Consider the following 19,872-nt stretch of genomic DNA (forward strand, 5'->3'; position numbering starts at 1 on the left):
ACAAATGCAGTTGCTTAAGTGTAAATATGTAACGGGCTCGATGACAAAATAAACAGCTTAAGTGTGAAATCTAAATTGACAATACAAATTTCGTAATTTCATTTTTCACAATATTGAATTGTAGGCAACATATGGAAGTGTGATACATACCCTGCCGAAAAAATTGGAGAAAGTCATTCAAAGCGACAGTTGCGTACTAAAGCTTGAATCATTAAACTTTAATTACTACCTTCGAACTGGTGCAGGGCTAGCGAGTTGGCAGCCACACTTGTAGCAACAGTGTTTAAGTATCAGCTATGTATATGTATTTAAATAAATCAATCAATGGAAGCGACTATCTCAAAACCATCTACGCCTGACATGCCATGATTCAATTAAAAGAGGTTTGCTGTCTAATATTGGCAGAGCTTTCACACTCCTAAATTTAAAAATCAGTACAGGGTGGAAATGGAAATTGGGAATAATTCAATCTCCTTCGGCGAAAATTGTAGTAGAAAACTACCTTAGTGAAGCTGGTCGTTTGTGCGCCTATTTTTCCCTTTACAGCAGCAAGTGCTTTCCTGGAGATGGAATATGCTTCAGACTCGGGCTGGTGGTCAACTTTCTGTGACTTTAGCGTATAGTCTTGCTCAATTATTTATAATAAAAATTATTAGAGCGCCACATGCATTTTTATCCAAATACATATTTTGGTTTATCGAAGTTTCAAAATTCGATTGGTGTCAGCCATCGCAAAGAAGTGATGACTGTCGATCTTTTCTAAGCGGTAGGTTAAGCTGTATGACAATTAATCACTGTAAAAAATACTCCTCTTAAAGCATACATACATACACTTATCTATATTACATACTGCATGCAATAATACATTCTTAATATTACAAATGAAGTTGCTTAAGTGTAAATATGTAACGGGCTCGATGAAAAAATAAACAGCTAAGTGTGAAATCTAAATTGACAATACAAATTTCGTAATTTCATGTTTCACAATATTGAATTGTAGGCAACATATGGAAGTGTGATACATACCCTGCCGAAAAAATTGGAGAAAGTCATTCAAAGCGACAGTTGCGTACTAAAGCTTGAATCATTAAACTTTAATTACTACCTTCGAACTGGTGCAGGGCTAGCGAGTTGGCAGCCACACTTGTAGCGACAGTGCTTAAGTATCAGCTATGTATATGTATTTAAATAAATCAATCAATGGAAGCGACTATCTCAAAACCATCTACGCCTGACATGCCATGATTCAATTAAAAGAGGTTTGCTGTCTAATATTGGCAGAGCTTTCACACTCCTAAATTTAAAAATCAGTACAGGGTGGAAATGGAAATTGGGAATAATTCAATCTCCTTCGGCGAAAATTGTAGTAGAAAACTACCTTAGTGAAGCTGGTCGTTTGTGCGCCTATTTTTCCCTTTACAGCAGCAAGTGCTTTCCTGGAGATGGAATATGCTTCAGACTCGGGCTGGTGGTCAACTTTCTGTGACTTTAGCGTATAGTCTTGCTCAATTATTTATAATAAAAATTATTAGTGCGCCACATGCATTTTTATCCAAATACATATTTTGGTTTATCGAAGTTTCAAAATTCGATTGGTGTCAGCCATCGCAAAGAAGTGATGACTGTCGATCTTTTCTAAGCGGTAGGTTAAGCTGTATGACAATTAATCACTGTAAAAAATACTCCTCTTAAAGCATACATACATACACTTATCTATATTACATACTGCATGCAATAATACATTCTTAATATTACAAATGAAGTTGCTTAAGTGTAAATATGTAACGGGCTCGATGAAAAAATAAACAGCTAAGTGTGAAATCTAAATTGACAATACAAATTTCGTAATTTCATGTTTCACAATATTGAATTGTAGGCAACATATGGAAGTGTGATACATACCCTGCCGAAAAAATTGGAGAAAGTCATTCAAAGCGACAGTTGCGTACTAAAGCTTGAATCATTAAACTTTAATTACTACCTTCGAACTGGTGCAGGCCTAGCGAGTTGGCAGCCACACTTGTAGCAACAGTGCTTAAGTATCAGCTATGTATATGTATTTAAATAAATCAATCAATGGAAGCGACTATCTACGCCTGACATGCCATGATTCAATTAAAAGAGGTTTGCTGTCTAATATTGGCAGAGCTTTCACACTCCTAAATTTAAAAATCAGTACAGGGTGGAAATGGAAATTGGGAATAATTCAATCTCCTTCGGCGAAAATTGTAGTAGAAAACTACCTTAGTGAAGCTGGTCGTTTGTGCGCCTATTTTTCCCTTTACAGCAGCAAGTGCTTTCCTGGAGATGGAATATGCTTCAGACTCGGGCTGGTGGTCAACTTTCTGTGACTTTAGCGTATAGTCTTGCTCAATTATTTATAATAAAAATTATTAGAGCGCCACATGCATTTTTATCCAAATACATATTTTGGTTTATCGAAGTTTCAAAATTCGATTGGTGTCAGCCATCGCAAAGAAGTGATGACTGTCGATCTTTTCTAAGCGGTAGGTTAAGCTGTATGACAATTAATCACTGTAAAAAATACTCCTCTTAAAGCATACATACATACACTTATCTATATTACATACTGCATGCAATAATACATTCTTAATATTACAAATGAAGTTGCTTAAGTGTAAATATGTAACGGGCTCGATGAAAAAATAAACAGCTAAGTGTGAAATCTAAATTGACAATACAAATTTCGTAATTTCATGTTTCACAATATTGAATTGTAGGCAACATATGGAAGTGTGATACATACCCTGCCGAAAAAATTGGAGAAAGTCATTCAAAGCGACAGTTGCGTACTAAAGCTTGAATCATTAAACTTTAACTACTACCTTCGAACTGGTGCAGAGCTAGGGAGTTGGCAGCCACACTTGTAGTAACAGCGCTTAAGTATCAGCTATGTATATGTATTTAAATAAATCAATCAATGGAAGCGACTATCTCAAAACCATCTACGCCTGACATGCCATGATTCAATTAAAAGAGGTTTGCTGTCTAATATTGGCAGAGCTTTCACACTCCTAAATTTAAAAATCAGTACAGGGTGGAAATGGAAATTGGGAATAATTCAATCTCCTTCGGCGAAAATTGTAGTAGAAAACTACCTTTAGTAGTATATTAGTAGATATACTAATTTTGCTTGTAAACGCTTAACTTCAGAACTTTATTCAAAAATACACTATCTGAAAATTGTTTTCAAAAACTCCCTACCTGAGCATAATTCAGTACATTTTGGCATAAGAGAGGGCGTTTATGAAAACCATTCTGAGATAAAGCGTTCTTCAACCTACTTCCGATAAAGGGCGCTTTTGAGACAAATCCTGATATGGGAAATTTTTGAAAAATATATTGAGATAGGGCGATTTTGAACCGGCAGCCGACATAGGATTAACTCAGCAGTCGTAATAAACTCAAAAATAAAAAATGCCTGATTGTTTTAGAACTTTATATCACAGCCTTGACAGAAGACTTAACATCTTGCTACACAGGAATTATTTATCTATTTATGCGTTCGTTTCATACCACGTCACGAGGTCCGAATTTTCCAAATAATTATATAAACAATATTCCAAATATAGAAACGAATTCATAAATACTTACATAGAGATGAATGTAGCGAGCATAGGGAATGAATTAGTTAACACACTCAATGAGAAAAACATTTCGTTATAGCATTTCTAACATTTCTAATAGATTTTCTTGTCCATGTTTTGACGTTCAACCATGGATTTAAATTTTGATTTGGGTTTCGCGTGTTCGTAGGTTTAGTTTTCATACAAACTTCTTTTGTTCAGCCCCACGAATAGATCCAAGTATATTTAATAAATTTTTCAAAGAATCGAAAAAAGTACTACCTACTAAGGAATTATGCAGTTCAGCCCGTATCGGGCAATTGTTGCGAAGAAACAATACAAAACACACAACAAAAATTGTCAAAAATATTCAGCCAAACAAACCTCTTGCGATTTAATCCATAGGCAGGCCAACCTAATAAAAACGCTTGTGTAAGTTTTCTGGCAAAAATGGGCACTTTCAGAAACACACAAACATATTTCCGTCAATTAAGAGATAGAAATTTTTTTTTATGAACGGCGAGTTGAGCCAACTGTCAAACGAAATAATCATCCTAAAATTTTAAGGAAAAGTACTTCTTAAATAATTTTTTAAACTTCACCAGGAAAAATTTTATTCATAACCAACACTTTAAAATGTCAAAGAACTGCCAGACAGATGAACAATTTGAGCAAATGTAGCGAAAAACATTTCTGCTCAGTAATTTGACGTAAAATTACAACCGTTGAGTGGATTGTGGGCCTGGGGTGGGCGTGAGCTTAGCACCTGCTAAGCGACCATACACGTATACGATCAGCGAGAGCACAACGACTACTTCGTCAAAATAAACGACAGCTCATTTGGTTTGATTTTGATACTTCTTGTTGTTGTTGTAGCGATAAGGCACTCCCCGAAGAAGGGAGTATTATCGATGTTGATGGTCCTTTGCCGGATGCAGATCCGGTAACAAACACCATTAAGGCACCAGCCCGACCATCTCGGGAACGATTTAGTGTGACCACATGAAACCTTCAAGGCCATACCGGCCTCCCACCGCTTAGATACATGATGAACATGGGGTCGTCAGAGCCTCAGCTGCTAAAATAACAGGATTCGCGACGGATAGACGAGGTGGAAAATATGGTTGGAGAAGCTATATTTTACGCTGGCAACACCTTTAAAGGGTTGCGCTACACAACCCCTTAAATAAGTTTGGTATTTTAGTCGCCTCTTACGACAAGCATACCTGCCTTCCCTTACCCTGGGGCTTCCCTTACCCGCGGGGCGGATTTTAATGCTTGTAAAACTCTATTCTTTAAATGGTTTTATTTAGCTTGTCTTGACAGGCCGGCCGTCGGGCCGGCAAGAATTTTGTAATTGAAATTTAAGTAACTTCCCGATAAGCTTGAAACTTGGAATATAGTTCAGAACCCGATGACAATGCAATAATAAGAAAAAAACTCCGATAGGTGGCGCATGGATCGAAATATTTCAAAAAATCGTATTTGTGGTTCGATTTTGTTAGATGTGACATAAAAATACTTTGAAGTTCGAGGAGGGACAAGCATACGTGCCGCTGAGTCGAGTAAAGTCTTTGGAAGGATTATGTATTGAGGACTTAGATTGTAAAAATTGTCAGGAAAGAGTCCTTGTAATAATGAGTCACTAAATGAACTAAATAGAATGAGAAATAATAGGCAATTAAATAAAGACTAAAATCTTGAAACAAAAAAAAATTTAGTTAAACGGTTTTATCGAAAACAGTACTTACATGAAGTAATAATAATACTAAAAGCTAGAAAATAATTAGGTAGGTCCTAGGTACTAGTCATCACACTCCTCATCAATCTAGGGCGTTGATCAGACAATTAAATAAAGCGTTGGACGCGTCAAATTTCATATATAAGACCAAATGAACCTTAATAAAGTTATGCTACGCCTCACATTTTTAGAAATTTCACGCGCCCGACGCTTTTATTTAATTGTCTGATCAGCGCCCTAGATTGATGAGGAGTGTGATGACTAGTACCTAGGACCTACCTAATTATTTTCTAGCTTTTAGTATTATTATTACTTCATGTAAGTATTGTTTTCAGTAAAACTGTTTAACTTAAAATTTTTTTTAAAGATTTTCGTAACATGGACGTTAGTAATATTTGTGTGTGTGTGTGCTAATTTTGAGCTATCAGCTGTTAGTTGCGCTACTTGTTAAGGTTTACAATGGCTGAAATCAAACTAAATAAATAAATGATCGCGGGTTCGAATCGAGCTCAAGGCCTAACAATAATTTTTTATCATTATTATTGTTATGATAAATTTTTTCTTAATTGAAAAAATTTTTTAATTAGAATAGAAGAAAGAAAAAATTTAGACAACTGCCAAAGCTCGTTGTATAGATCCATTTCGGGAACTGCTAATTTCCTTCATCGGCAACGTTTAGGCGCCGCTGCTATAACCATTCAGCCATCACAGCGGTTTTTTGTTTGTCTTCATTAATCCCACTTCTATTCTGGTTCGTGCCAATTGATATTCACAACACTGCGACATCTGTTGCAGAATGGATGTGAAAATTGGACTTATTTGATGGCAATGCTGCCATAGTGTCATATTTTATTGACACTTTTTTCCCCGTGCTCTGGGATGTATTAACAATTTTTGTTGTTATATCGGCCTACTGAATTTAAGATCGCGGGTTCGAATCGAGCTCAAGGCCTAACAATAATTTTTTATCATTATTATTGTTATGATAAATTTTTTCTTAATTGAAAAAATTTTTAAATTAGAATAGAAGAAAGAAAAAAATTTTAGACAACTGCCAAAGCTCGTTGTATAGATCCATTTCGGGAACTGCTAAATTCCTTCATCGGCAACGTTTAGGCGCCGCTGCTATAACCATTCAGCCATCACAGCGGTTTTTTGTTTGTCTTCATTAATCCTACTTCTATTCTGGTTCGTGCCAATTGATATTCACAACACTGCGACATCTGTTGCAGAATGGATGTGAAAATTGGACTTATTTGATGGCAATGCTGCCATAGTGTCATATTTTATTGACACTTTTTTCCCCGTGCTCTGGGATGTATTAACAATTTTTGTTGTTATATCGGCCTACTGAATTTAAGATCGCGGGTTCGAATCGAGCTCAAGGCCTAACAATAATTTTTTATCATTATTATTGTTATGATAATTTTTTTCTTAATTGAAAAAATTTTTAAATTAGAATAGAAGAAAGAAAAAATTTAGACAACTGCTAAAGCTCGTTGTATAGATCCATTTCGGGAACTGCTAAATTCCTTCATCGGCAACGTTTAGGCGCCGCTGCTATAATCATTCAGCCATCACAGCGGTTTTTTGTTTGTCTTCATTAATCCTACTTCTATTCTGGTTCGTGCCAATTGATATTCACAACACTGCGACATCTGTTGCAGAATGGATGTGAAAATTGGACTTATTTGATGGCAATGCTGCCATAGTGTCATATTTTATTGACACCTTTTTCCCCGTGCCGGGAATGACGCAGATCCCAGAGATAGCTCAAATAATTTTAAAATAGGCTCATACATGTTTTCGGCGCAGTACCTAAGCACGCAACTAGGAACACCGTCCGGTCCCGGAGAAAAGGTGGGCTTCAAAGATTGAAGACTCTGAAGAACAATATTACCATCAATAGCAGGATTCCCAATGTAATTCGAGCTATCTAAGCGATAGGGATATTGACCAGAATGAAAACCACTGGATGAATACGTGGACTTAAAGAACTCAGAAAATAGTTCAGCAACGTCGTCATCAGTGCAAGCTTTTTTACCTCCAAAGGTTAATGAGGAAGGATACCCAGAAGTTTTCCGCTTTGAATTTACGAAACTGTAAAACTTTTTTGGATTTCTAAAAAATTGGGCTTTACAACAACTCAAGTAATTTTTATAACAAAGCTGATTAAGACGGTGAAATTTAGAACGAGCTATTAGATATTTAGAGAGGTCTGCAGATGCTCCAGATTTCTTGAACCTCAAACGCAAACGTAATGAGCAATGTCATTTTCGGTAAGCGAGGCGTGTAATCGGGACACAAATACAGCCCTACGAGGTGGCACGGCAGTCACCTGCAAAGGAGTAGCGGATAGCGCACCAGAGAGCTGGGAAGGTGCGGCCGTTATAGCGTTGGTTATCGAGCCCGTACTATTTTTTTCAGGTACACTTGTATCGCTAGCAACAACCCCAGTATCGGTAACTGTTATTGTTGGAGCTAAAGATACATAACAACAAAAATTGTAAATAAATGATCACTCAACGACTGCTTAACATTTGTGTTTTCTGAAAGCGCTCAATGTCTCACGCACATACAAATTGTATGAGAGCAACCTAAATTGAATTTACTGCGTAAAAAGCTAACTCGAAATACAATTTTTGTTCTGCGTGACATTTCGGTTTAACGTTTGCATGCAAGTTTTACATTGTCGCAACTTATTTCGCAAACGCAATGCCTTTTTTTAGGTTGGCCTGCGACCCACTTAGGAACGCGTTCTAAAGCTCTGCAAAGGGGAGTCATTTCCATTTCGTTCGAAAGCGCGCCGTACCGTTCGGCTAGCGGCATGGCTCACTTATATGGTTGACTCATGTCATCAGCGGATTTTATTTTTTTTCAGTTAACTGGCATAGGGATCATCAAAAGGAGATGGCATACGAAAAATGTAACCAACACATTGACAAGTATTTACAGCCGTAATGGTAAATTAAAAAAAAAAAATAGTTTCGTATCACTTTAAGTTATTTTTATACTCAGCTAAGCAGAGCTCACAGAGTATATTAAATTTGTTCGCATAATGGTAATCCGTAACGGCATAAATTAATCGAGATAGATATAGACTTCTAAGAAAAGAAATTTACTTAGCCATGTCCGTCCGTAAACACGATAACTTGAGTAAATTTTGAAGTATCTTGATGAAATTTGGTACGTAGGTTCCTGGGCACTCATCTCAGATCGCTATTAAAAATGAACGAAATCGGACTAGTAACTAATTTGGCAAGAGCGTTACTCCTATTCCTATATGTGTGCTAAATAAAAATCAGCAAAATCGGATGACTAACAGGCCCACTTAAAAAAACAATTTTTTAAGTCAAATTATAACAAAAAATTTAATATCTTTACAGTATATAAGTAAATTATGTCAACATTCAACTTCAGTAATGATATGGTGCAACAAAATACAAAAAAAAAATAAAATTTCAAAATGGGCGTGGCTCCGCCCTTTTTCATTTAATTTGTTTAGAATACTTTTAATGCCATAAGTCGAACAAAAATTAGCCAATCCTTGTGAAATTTGGTAGGGGCATAGATTCTATGACGATAACTATTTTCTGTGAAAATGGGAAAAATCGGTCGAAGCCACCCCCAGTTGTTATACACAGTCGACCGTCTGTCCTTCCGCTCGGCCCTTAACACGTTAACTTGAGCAAAAATCGATATATCTTTACTAAACTTAGTTCACGTATTTATCTGAACTCACTTTATCTTGGTATAAAAAATGGCAGAAATCCGACTATGACCACGCCCACTTTTTTGATATCGAATATTACGAAAAATGAAGAAAAATGTCATAATTCTATACCAAATATGAAAAAAGGGATGAAACATTGTAATTGGATTGGTTTTATTGACGCAAAATATAACTTTAGAAAAAACTTTGAAAAATGGTTATGACACCTTCCATATTAAGTAGAATAAAATGGAAAAGTTCTGCAGGGCGAAATCAAAAGCCCTTGGAATCTTGGCAGGAATACTGTTCGTGGTATTACATATATAAATAAATTAGCGGTACCCGGCAGATGATGTTCTGGGTCACCCTGGTCCACATTTTGGTCGATATCTAGAAAACGCCTTCACATATACAACTAAGGGCCACTCCCTTTTAAGACCCTCACTAATTAAATGGGGTCCCTGATCTCTCCAGTTTTTTCGCCTCGCGAAACCTGGCATTATCACCGACTAAAACTTCCGCGACCTTATTTACAACATGGACGTCCGAAATGTCGACCATTTTGAACATCCACGTCGATGGCACTACGCTACCTACTGTCCTAAATCCCAAAATCTTGGGTGTGACGTTTGATCAGGATCTACATTTTGGTGAGCACGCAGCCGCAATTGTTCCGAGAATTCAGAGCCGTAACCAAATCCTCAAATCCCTCGCTGGCAATACTTGGGGAAAAGATAAAGAAACGCTCATGACTACATACAAAGCAATCAGCCAGCCGATTACGTGCTACGCGTCACCCATATAAGCCTAAAAATTACCCACTGGAAGAAGCTACAGGCCTGCCAAAATACTGCTCTCAGAATCGCCACGGGATGTCTTCTTATGTCCCCAGTACACCATCTGCATAATGAGGCGAGAATACTCCCCATCAGGGAGAAATGAGATGCTGATCAAACAGTTCCTGTTGAATACCCAGAAACCTGAGCATCCCAACAGACATCTGATTGATGAGCCAGCGCCGCCTAGGGGCTTAAGAAGTCATCTACGTAAGCATTTTGAGGAAATACGGCACCTGAGAACCCAGCCGTATGAAGCGAAAAAACACAAGCAGGTCCTTGGTGAACTCCACAAACAGGCGTCGGACCTTTATGCCGGAAATTGCCCGGTGAATCCAGTACTCAAAGAAAAGTATCAAAAACTCGCGGAAGAGGAACGCATACTCTCCAGGGAAACGCGTGTCACTCTTGCTCAACTTCGTTCTGGATACTCTAACAGGTTAAACTCTTACCTATCCAGAATCAACCCCGACATACAAAATGTATGCCCCGCTTGCAATGTGTCCCCACATGACACCAACGATCTCTTTAATTGTAATGTGGAACCAACGCCTCTAACACCCCTTTCCTTATGGTCCACCCCTGTTGAAACAGCAAGTTTCCTTGGACTCCCGTTAGAGGATATTGATGACAATTTGTGATTGGTCGCGGCTGTTAGGTGGGGCGAAGCACTGCTACAACAACAACAACAACAACCCTCACAAATACCTTTAATTTGATACCTATATCGTTCAAACACATTCTAGAGTCACCCCTGGTCCACCTTTATGACGATATCTCGAAAAGGCGTCCACCTATAGAACTATGGCCCCCTTTTTAAATACTCTTTAATACCTTCCATTTGATACCCATGTCATACAAGGGTTACCCTAGGTTCATTTTCTACATGGTGATTCCTACATAGTGATTTTCCCTTATTTTGTCACCAAAGCTCTCAGCTGAGTATGTAATGATGGGTTACACCCGAACTTAGCCTTTCTTACTTGTTTTTAGTAAATCCATCTAATTTAGCGCATTATTTTCCACAACACACAAGAATTGCAAAGTTCTATGTTTTCTCTCTATTCCATTCGCCTAACACCGACACGCAGATTTTGAAAAGCTAAACAAAGGCATGTTGCTGTTGTAGAGATCAGCCAACCATATACTTGAACCATGGCTAGTGTCGTACGAAGGTTCTGCGCTGGTTCGGGAATGGCCGGGGTGGTTTTTACTGATCAATGTGTGTAAATCAGTATTGCCAGAACTTTTTCAGAAAAATAAAAAAAAATAAAAGCTAAATAAAAAATTTTAAGCTAAGAAAAAAAGCTAAAAGTTAAGGCAAGTTTCGAAGTGTTTTGTTCATTTTTTCATAAAAACAACAGAATTTAATAAAAAGTAAATAACATAATTTACAGATGCGACCTGTGTTTTATTAAATTTTTTTAAAGTGACCACTCTTCTACTACTACTATTACAACTATTTCAGTGCTTGTAACACTATATCTACATGTATAAAAATTAGTATGTTTGAGATAATACATCGTTGACTTTATACACAAAGACCATAACCAACTAATTTTTCGAAACTGCGATTATCGCAGAATTTGGCATGATATATCTATTTTTTACCATATGTATATAGGCAAATCCCAAATTAGATCCACCGCGAACGGAAAATTGTATAAATAATTAAATATGTGTATAATGGAAATAAGATGGTTTATTGTTTCTCCTTATCCAGGTCAGAGAAATATGATTTAAAAAAAAAAGCTTTATCGGGTTTGGCTTTTTGACTGTTTTACTAACAAAATATAACGTTTTTTTATATAGTAGCGTTGTTCAACCCAAATATATGTACATACGTATTTTCTGTTATTAACAATTTTCTATGCGTTTATCTAGCATTGAATAAAAAGTATAAGGCCCACTTGAAGAACGGAAAATTATCTTTTTAACGCAGAGTTAATTTATCAATATCAGGTGAACTTTGAGTTAAAAAGACAACTTGCCGCTCTGTAAGTGAGCCTAAGAATCTTTGGAAAAAGGAGTTTTTGTAAATTGCTTCTACCAAAAAACTAAAAATCCACGTCGTCTGAAAGAAGGCATTTTTGCCCTTGCAGCAGTGTGTATAATGCATTTTATTTCGCTGTTTGGTGTTATTCCCCCCATTCCTGGCAAATCTAAAAAAAAAAACCAAACCTGGAAAGACTGGTAAATGGAACCTGTTCCCAAAATTCAGCTGTGGAGCCCATGTTATCTCATTAGGTGCAACTTGTAGTGGTTCGAGTTCCTCGTTTAGGCACCATATAGCATCGCATAGCTTTTTTGTCTGCATGCGAGCTTAGAAACCAATTATATGTTTCTGAAATCATTGAATTCGCTGGGAAATAGTTTCGAAGCCGACGAAACAGCCAATCGAATGGCAAACACCCGGAACGAAATTGATATTAACGATAATAGCCTTATCTTTTCTTAAGTCCCTCAAATTTTTAACATCCAGCTCAAAAGCATTCCATGTTCTTAAAGCTGAATCTATGCCAAACTAGTTATCTAGATTTTGCAAAATTTTGCAAAAAAAAAGCTAAAAAGAGCTAAAAAATTTCTGAAAAAAAAGCGTAAGGCTAAAACGCAATTTTTCAAGCTAAACCGGGGGAAAAAAGCCAAATCTGGCTTGAAAAAAGCAAAAATGGCCACAATGAATAGCTGAGACAGTTATTTTAATAGTTTGACCTTGTTTGAGTTTTTGTTACTTAGGTGTGTTTATTTGTTGATGCGTGTTTGGCTGTTGTACCTGTGTGATTATTTTTTTGTAAACAAGTTTTATAGGTTCAAATATTGTGTCAGAAATAGCGTTTGTCTGTTCGTTTATTATTTAACCATCGTTTGTTTGTGTTCAGGCGTCGACTTTTTGCTTGTACGAGAAAGACCTTGACAGTTTTATTGATGTTTGCTGGGGAACATTTATTTTCGACCATTTGTTTCGCAAAGATGGACTCTGCTATGATGGTTGGATTCCGTGTTTTTTTGTTGTTCTAATCTCGAATGTGTTTTCTTAACCCCTGTCCTATGTAACTGTGTTAGCGTCGGATCCTCTTAACTATGGCTTAAGGACCTGGCAAAGTTAATAAAACCATATTTTTAATTAAAAATCGTGAAATTTTCATAAAAATGCAGAAAACATAAAAAATTAAAACATATTCCACAGATAATAGGTCTCTTAGTCAAAACGTATCCAAAATTATAAATAAATAAAATATTCAGAAAGTTAATAAAATCACCAACTCAAATATTTGTAGGTTATGGATGTGGCGAAAAACCAAAAGCCAATTGGTTGTCTTTGAAATTGTTATAGCTAGGGCCTTATGGTATGGCACCATTGACCAATTACTTTGATTTCCATAAGGTTGGTTGGATCAGCTGTTTTATATTGATATGGATACGTCAACTTTGCCAGGACTTTTAAACAGACACAATACTTCATTTACTTAGCGAACAATTAAGAAACTGGCAGCAGAGTTGGCTGTGTTTATTTTAGTAGTAAACTGCAGATAGGCTACGTATCAGTCGTCGCATCTGTTATATTTTGCCAATTTTCTACTTTTGACATACTTCAACCGCGTCACATAGGATTCACTTTGTTCTTTGCCGTTTCTAGTACGCTTCTGTGAAAATATTGGTGTTTAAAATTAAGGGATGCTATTGACCAACTATTAATTTTTTGATAATGAAATCTACAATTTTATTGTCAAATAAAGGTATTTATGTCAGTCGTTATGTGTCTCACTTAACGCCACGTACGTTCTGTTTTAAACACTGGGATAATTTGGTATTTTTTAAAAAAGTTTGCCAATTTCTATATATTGCCCTCCCTGTTTATGTAATTTTCGTTCTTTATCTTCTTATCTACTTGTGCTTTTTTATATTCGGACTTGTATGTAGGTACCTTGGATATGTAAAACACATTAACGGTGTTAGTAGCTATTTGTGAAAGTTTTATTTTAGTAAAATAATTCTTAATTGCACGGCTAAAAGTTTGAGTCTAAATCTGAAACTTTTTTGTACTACATATATGAACAAACCAAATTTGGTTGCAAATATAAATTATACCGGTCTTTCTGAAAATTAGTGCACAGAACTGTGTTTTAATTTGAAACGAAAGAGGTCTACACTTTCAATTTAAAATAAAAAAGTGGGGGTGGCCTGGTTTCAAACCGACGTGCCACGGATTCTAGTAGCTTGCTCTATCTACTGAGCATCACATCTTTGTAAGAAAACATATCATAACACCTTATGTGTATAACCAAATTTTTCAAAAAGGAATCTATAACTTGCAGCAGTTTTCACAAATAAATTTTTAATTTTTAAATTTATAGCACAAAGTTTAAACTTTTGGGGTTTGCTTTAAAACCAGTTAATATTTTTGGATTTTTGAAACATATCGGTTTTGTTTCAAATCTAGCACTGACTGTAAGTTTCTGTTTAAACTTAAAACTATTGTGGCTTTGTTTTAAAACAATTCTAATATCATATCTCCAATTAGAGTTTTGTTCGAGATTTTAGCATCTGAGAGGATTTAACGTTAAATCTTACAAGTTTTATCAAACAAAATTAAATCTCCAAACGCAGAACATTTAAGTTAAATCTCCATTAAATCTTCAATCATTTGTTTAATCATTACAAATATTTCAGGTATGGCAACCTACAATTCATATGTCATGTAATTTTTGATAGGAAAATATTTAAAAATTGGAGCAGTTTTTAAAATCATGTATGACAGATGTTTTTTTTGCAGATTTTATGACCAAATGTGAGTAAAATAATAAAATGCACCAAGATGGAATATTTAGATATGTTTTTGTTATGAAAATGTACATATGTATGTATTTAATTCGAAAATGTGAAATTATTTTTGGGGCTGAAAAACTTCACAAAAGTTGAAACTGTGGCCTCACGTCCACTTTATAAATTTTCAATACGAAGAAATAAAAAACGTCAAATTGAACTACAGTACATTGTGAATAAAACAAGTGTGATATCTTATCCGTCAACTGTGTGACAGGATGTTCAAGATGGCTACTTTTTAGCGTTTTGGCAGCGTTTTGACAGGATGTTCAATATGGCGGCGCTTAGGGCCGGCCATGATTCAATTACACGAGGTTTCGGATGTTACATTTTTGGAAATTTGACACTCCGCACTTTAGTTGTTTTTTTAGAAGGAAAGGAAAAAGGGAAGAATTTAATCCCGTTATTAAAAAGGTATTTAAATTCTATAATAACATGTGCATAAATTTTATTAAAGTTATATTAAAATAACAAATAAAATGTCATAAATCAATGAAATAAGGCATCATATTTGTTGGCTTTCGTTTATTTTATTCGAATTCAAATGTATAGTTTTCTTGTGAAGTCAGACGATCAGAGGACGTTCCACAAAAGAAAGAAAAAAATGTCAGAATGAATTTACTTGTGTTACAAGACTTGCATTTTTTGTAAAACGGGCTCCAGGGCACTGCAAAAAATAAGAAATGAAAATAGTGGTTAAAGTTCCAGCTTCTTCACTAAAAATGGGGCCATTAATATACGGTGAAACAAATACAAAGCAGTAGTAGCCCGCATCTTTCCATTATTTCTGCAGAAATATTTATAAATTTCAAGAGTAAGGAGAAGAGCGAAAGTCGTTTTCATAAGTAATACAGGCAAAAAGTACTACTACTTAGTTGAGTCTTTCGCAAAAATTAGTTTAACATTTTCTGTTTTGAAAACAATGATGGAAGTTATAGACTTCGGGTTCGCATCAGTCTGTCGCAAAAACATTCAGGACAGGCTGCTACACGACGAACAAGTCGACAGATTACCCTCTAACAGAAATTCAGATGAACACTGCCCACAATAGTAATAAAGAAAAATCCAAAGATAGCTCCGCTACTCATAGTGATAGCACAGAAAGACAAGTCCTCCCTGCTTTACATAGCTTCGGATACAAAGTGATTCATACACACAAAAACTCATTATATGAGTGGTAGAACACATATTTATCGAATGGGATGCCATTGCGAAAAGACAAGATCATAGCCCATAAGAGCACACTTATTGAAGCCAAATACTGAAAGTGGCCAGCAGAGCTCCTAATTCCATACTGACAGTAACAGGATCGGCAGTAATCCACCAATTAAGGATAGCCAGAATTCAGGAATTTCGAATATCTTCGTTGTTTTTCTAGGGTTTACCGAAGTACCCCTTCGTAATGCCATCCAAGGTACCCAGAAACCTACCCCTAACAATGACTGCCAAGACATAAGCGAAATGCAAGAAGCACCTTCTAAACTTTCTATTGAAATCAACACAATTATAAAATAATCGACTGCCGTGCTATAAGAGAGTTTTCGATAGCTTTGGGTAGATATCAATCAGCCTAATAGTCAATAACGATTTAAAAAATTTTAAGAAGTGGGCTTAAGTTATTGGCAAGCTAACTTTGATACTATTCCAAACCGTGTAGGCATAATCCAACTTCGGGTAGTACTACTAAAATAGGGTCGGTGAGTATTACCTCATAATTCATTATATTCAAAACAGAAGTAGCCGCTGCACATATAGATGGTATCTGCAAAAGAAATACGCGGCTAAATTAACCAAAATTATAAAAAAAGCTTTTGAATTGTTACTTACAAAAGACTTTCAGCACATTTACTAATTTTTTTTAAACGAATGTCAACAAAACAAGTATCAAAACAAGTATCTAAAACTTTTAATGCTATTTCAAAGTTTTCTTTAATATTGTCAAAGGATTTTAAAAAGAAGTAACACTTCAATTTTTATGAGCAATGTGGAAGTTTGGATTGTGAAAATTAAAGGGTGACATAGTACTACATGGGTAACCTTGAATAATTAAACCATGGGTAAAAAGTGGCTTAAACCGCTGAATGTTTTAAAAATTAGCCTCAAATTTCTAAGCGTGTGCATTCGTACCTGTGCACTACTAAATATTAATAAACAACTTTTTTTTCAGATACTTGCGGTGGAGATTGTGAGATCAGAGCACTCAAAGCCTTCAACAGATGATATTGAAAACCGTCATTTGATTTTTATGGACTATGAAGTTCCTTCCTGGTTAATTGAATGTTATAAGAAAATTGGTATTTTCGGTTTTGGCGCAGCTATTTGTCAGCTTACGACAGATATCGCTAAATACTCGATTGGACGTTTGAGACCACACTTTTTTGCGGTAAGTTAGTGTATGATTTAAAATATACTTATAACAACTACTGGGTGCTGTAGGGACATTTTGTAACCCTTTGGATATAATTGTCGTATGATTTTTCCGATAGGGAGCTTCTGGCATCCCTTGTCAATTTTCGATTTGGAGACATGGTGGTGGTAAAGTCTTCTTACCACTCAAAATTGCACGCGTTGAATCCCTCTCATGGCTCATCATCTGCCCTTGTTATCGAATAATGCATACAATTTACGAGGTACTAAACTAAATAACAAAGTAATTTTTTCTAAGGCAGGTCGCAGTGCACGAAATAAGCTGTGGCCTTAGTTTTTGAGACAATTTTAGTTTTTATTAAATAATTAGCACAAACGTGTAAATACGTGAAAATTAAAGCATACTTTTATTAAAATTGTGCATTTGAAATTTTTTGACACCGTCACCAGTTTCCTTTCTATATAGCTCAACATTTTTTTCTGTAGCTGTACGAAATAAGCTGTGAGCCACTGTACATATGTACATTTTTTCTTCGCCAAATATATGAGGAAAAACCGGTAGATGGTACCGATCTCGAATTTGTATGTGAGTTCTATATGTTTATTTTTCATTTTTATATAGAAAAGTGTGCGTGATAATCAACCGATTTTCAGATTCTTGTCTAAGGAAACTCTATTCTGAAAAGGAAAGATGGTTATAAATAATATCACAACATCTTCAACCGTTTTTGAAATCGATGCAAAGATTTTCAAAAGATTCGAGTGGCCTTAATTTCCACGCGCTTAGTTAGATAGTTAAATACAGTTTTTAAGTCAACCTTATGAAGCTGATCTTATAAAATTTTAGCATTGTAGCTTTATAAATAACAAAAATATCCCGTTAAGTACTGAGTTATCACATAATTTATTTCATTTTTTACAGGAGTTATAGTCCCGGTCAGAAAAAGTAGTATGTATATTGAATTTCATTGAAATACATTTCTTTAAAAAAAAAAAAAGTTTTTGGAAAAAAAAACAAGCGTGTGATGATGACTCCTCGGACAAATAGGCTGACTGATAGACCGATGAATGGATGATCAATGCTACCATAAGGGCTTTTTAGGTTGAAACTACCGATTTTTTCGGTTGACTTAAGTTGGATACCAAAAAAAAAAATCGGTAGGCACTACCAGCGATCAAGTGGCTACCGAAAAAATCGTATTTGGTTTTTTTTTTGTGAAATTTTTTTCTTTATAAAATTCAAGTAATTTTCAAATAATATAAGTTATTTTTTTCGCTAATGTTTGTCATAATTTATATTTGTGGCTGCCGAGTTAAAAGTAATCAAGTAACCGATGCTTGGCTATGGTTTTCGTCAAGCTTTGCCTTATTTTAGTTGGGGTATGTAGCCGCCGTGTTCAATGTAGTCAGACCTATTGCGTTAATTAAATAATTCATCCTCTTTCCTGAAATCGCAATATATACTAATAATTTTAACTGCATATGGGACATTAGGCATGAATTTCGCAAAAAGTACCAACTGGTGCCTCCTATTTTTATACAAACCCCTCTCTGCTGAAACATCATGGATCGAGTGGGTTTTGAGCCGAGATCTAACACCGCTAACAGAAAGGTTTTCCGCACCGAAATACCGATAGCTTGTCTGATCTGCTGATGTTTGTTATACGAGAGAGCAATTAAATCCGCAGCTTTTACATGTAATACATACATGTATGAAGCGATACAATGCCATCTACAGACGCACCATCTGCATCATTGCAGTTTATGTTTCCAATGTAATTTCAGAAATAGGGGAAATTAAATATGGTTATACTATGTACATATGTAGATTGATATTCAAAAAAAAAGTTTAATGTGTAACACATGTGGTTTTAAAAAGACAATGTCGTAATTGTGGACAGAATTATATTCTGAAGCAATTAACAAAGTATTCTTTAAATCTTATGCGTGTTGTAAGAAGTGATGCTATTGCGACCACAGCGTTGCCAGATGTACCACATTTTCGGATCACCTTAGATACCGATGGCTTTGAAAATTAAGAAAATGTTGTTTTAATAAAAGCATAAATAAAAATTGGTAATATTCAGTTAGTTAGCATAGGTAGGAGATTTGTTACCTACCTTTTTCTAACAGTTTTTAAAGATGTTACGTTCATTGTATGTTCACCTTATTCATGATCCACTTTAAATCACGGTGTGGGCGGCTTCAAAGCAATACGTCATCATCATTTATTGGCGCTTAATCGGCTAAGCGATTTTGGCCGTTTTGTAACAAGTCACGCTAGCTATCCCTGTTTCGCGATAGCTGATGCTAATTGAGAGCACCAAAGGAGGTCAAGTCTTTCTCTACCTGCATCTTCCAACTTAGTGGAGATCTCCCCCTTCCTCTGCTTCCAAACTGCGGTGTCGACTGAAATACTTTCTTGACCGTAGCGTATTCGCCCATTCGCATAATATGACCTTATATCTGCGTAAAACTCATACAGCTCATCATTATTCTTCCTTCGTTACCCGCCGTCAAAGAAAATTTTTCTAAGCGGGGTCACCCCTCGGCAGTGATTTATCTAAAGTCAACAACAGACACAACGCGGTCGACTACTAAAGATAATATAATTCTATAAGAAATATTTGTAAGTTTAAAGGCTACCATAAGAGTTCGCGAATGTAAGATAATTTTTGGTAAATCGTTTATGAACAGGGTAAAAAATAATAGACCCAAATGACTACCCTGAGGAACCCCGGACGTTACATTAAACTTCTTAGAAAGACAATTGTTAAACAAAACTTTTTGAGTTCTGTTGGCGAG

At 35.7% G+C, this 19,872-nt stretch overlaps 1 protein-coding gene across 6 annotated transcripts in view; it reads left to right on the forward strand.

Moving 5' to 3' along the window:
- LOC137244472 (putative phosphatidate phosphatase) overlaps window positions 1-19,872 on the forward strand; it is a 230,563-nt gene that overhangs the window by 104,953 nt on the left and 105,738 nt on the right. For all 6 annotated transcript variants that reach the window (XR_010951026.1, XR_010951027.1, XM_067773496.1 and 3 more), the window contains exon 4: window positions 16,868-17,083. Coding sequence is in view for 4 of the 6 variants with exons in the window: in XM_067773496.1 (XP_067629597.1) it covers window positions 16,868-17,083 (216 nt within the window). In the remaining 2 variants the exon portion in view is untranslated. The remainder of the gene's footprint in view (window positions 1-16,867; window positions 17,084-19,872) is intronic.

This window comes from Eurosta solidaginis, chromosome 3 (assembly GCF_040869045.1).
Source record: "Eurosta solidaginis isolate ZX-2024a chromosome 3, ASM4086904v1, whole genome shotgun sequence".
NCBI classification, from domain to species: Eukaryota; Metazoa; Arthropoda; class Insecta; order Diptera; family Tephritidae; genus Eurosta; species Eurosta solidaginis.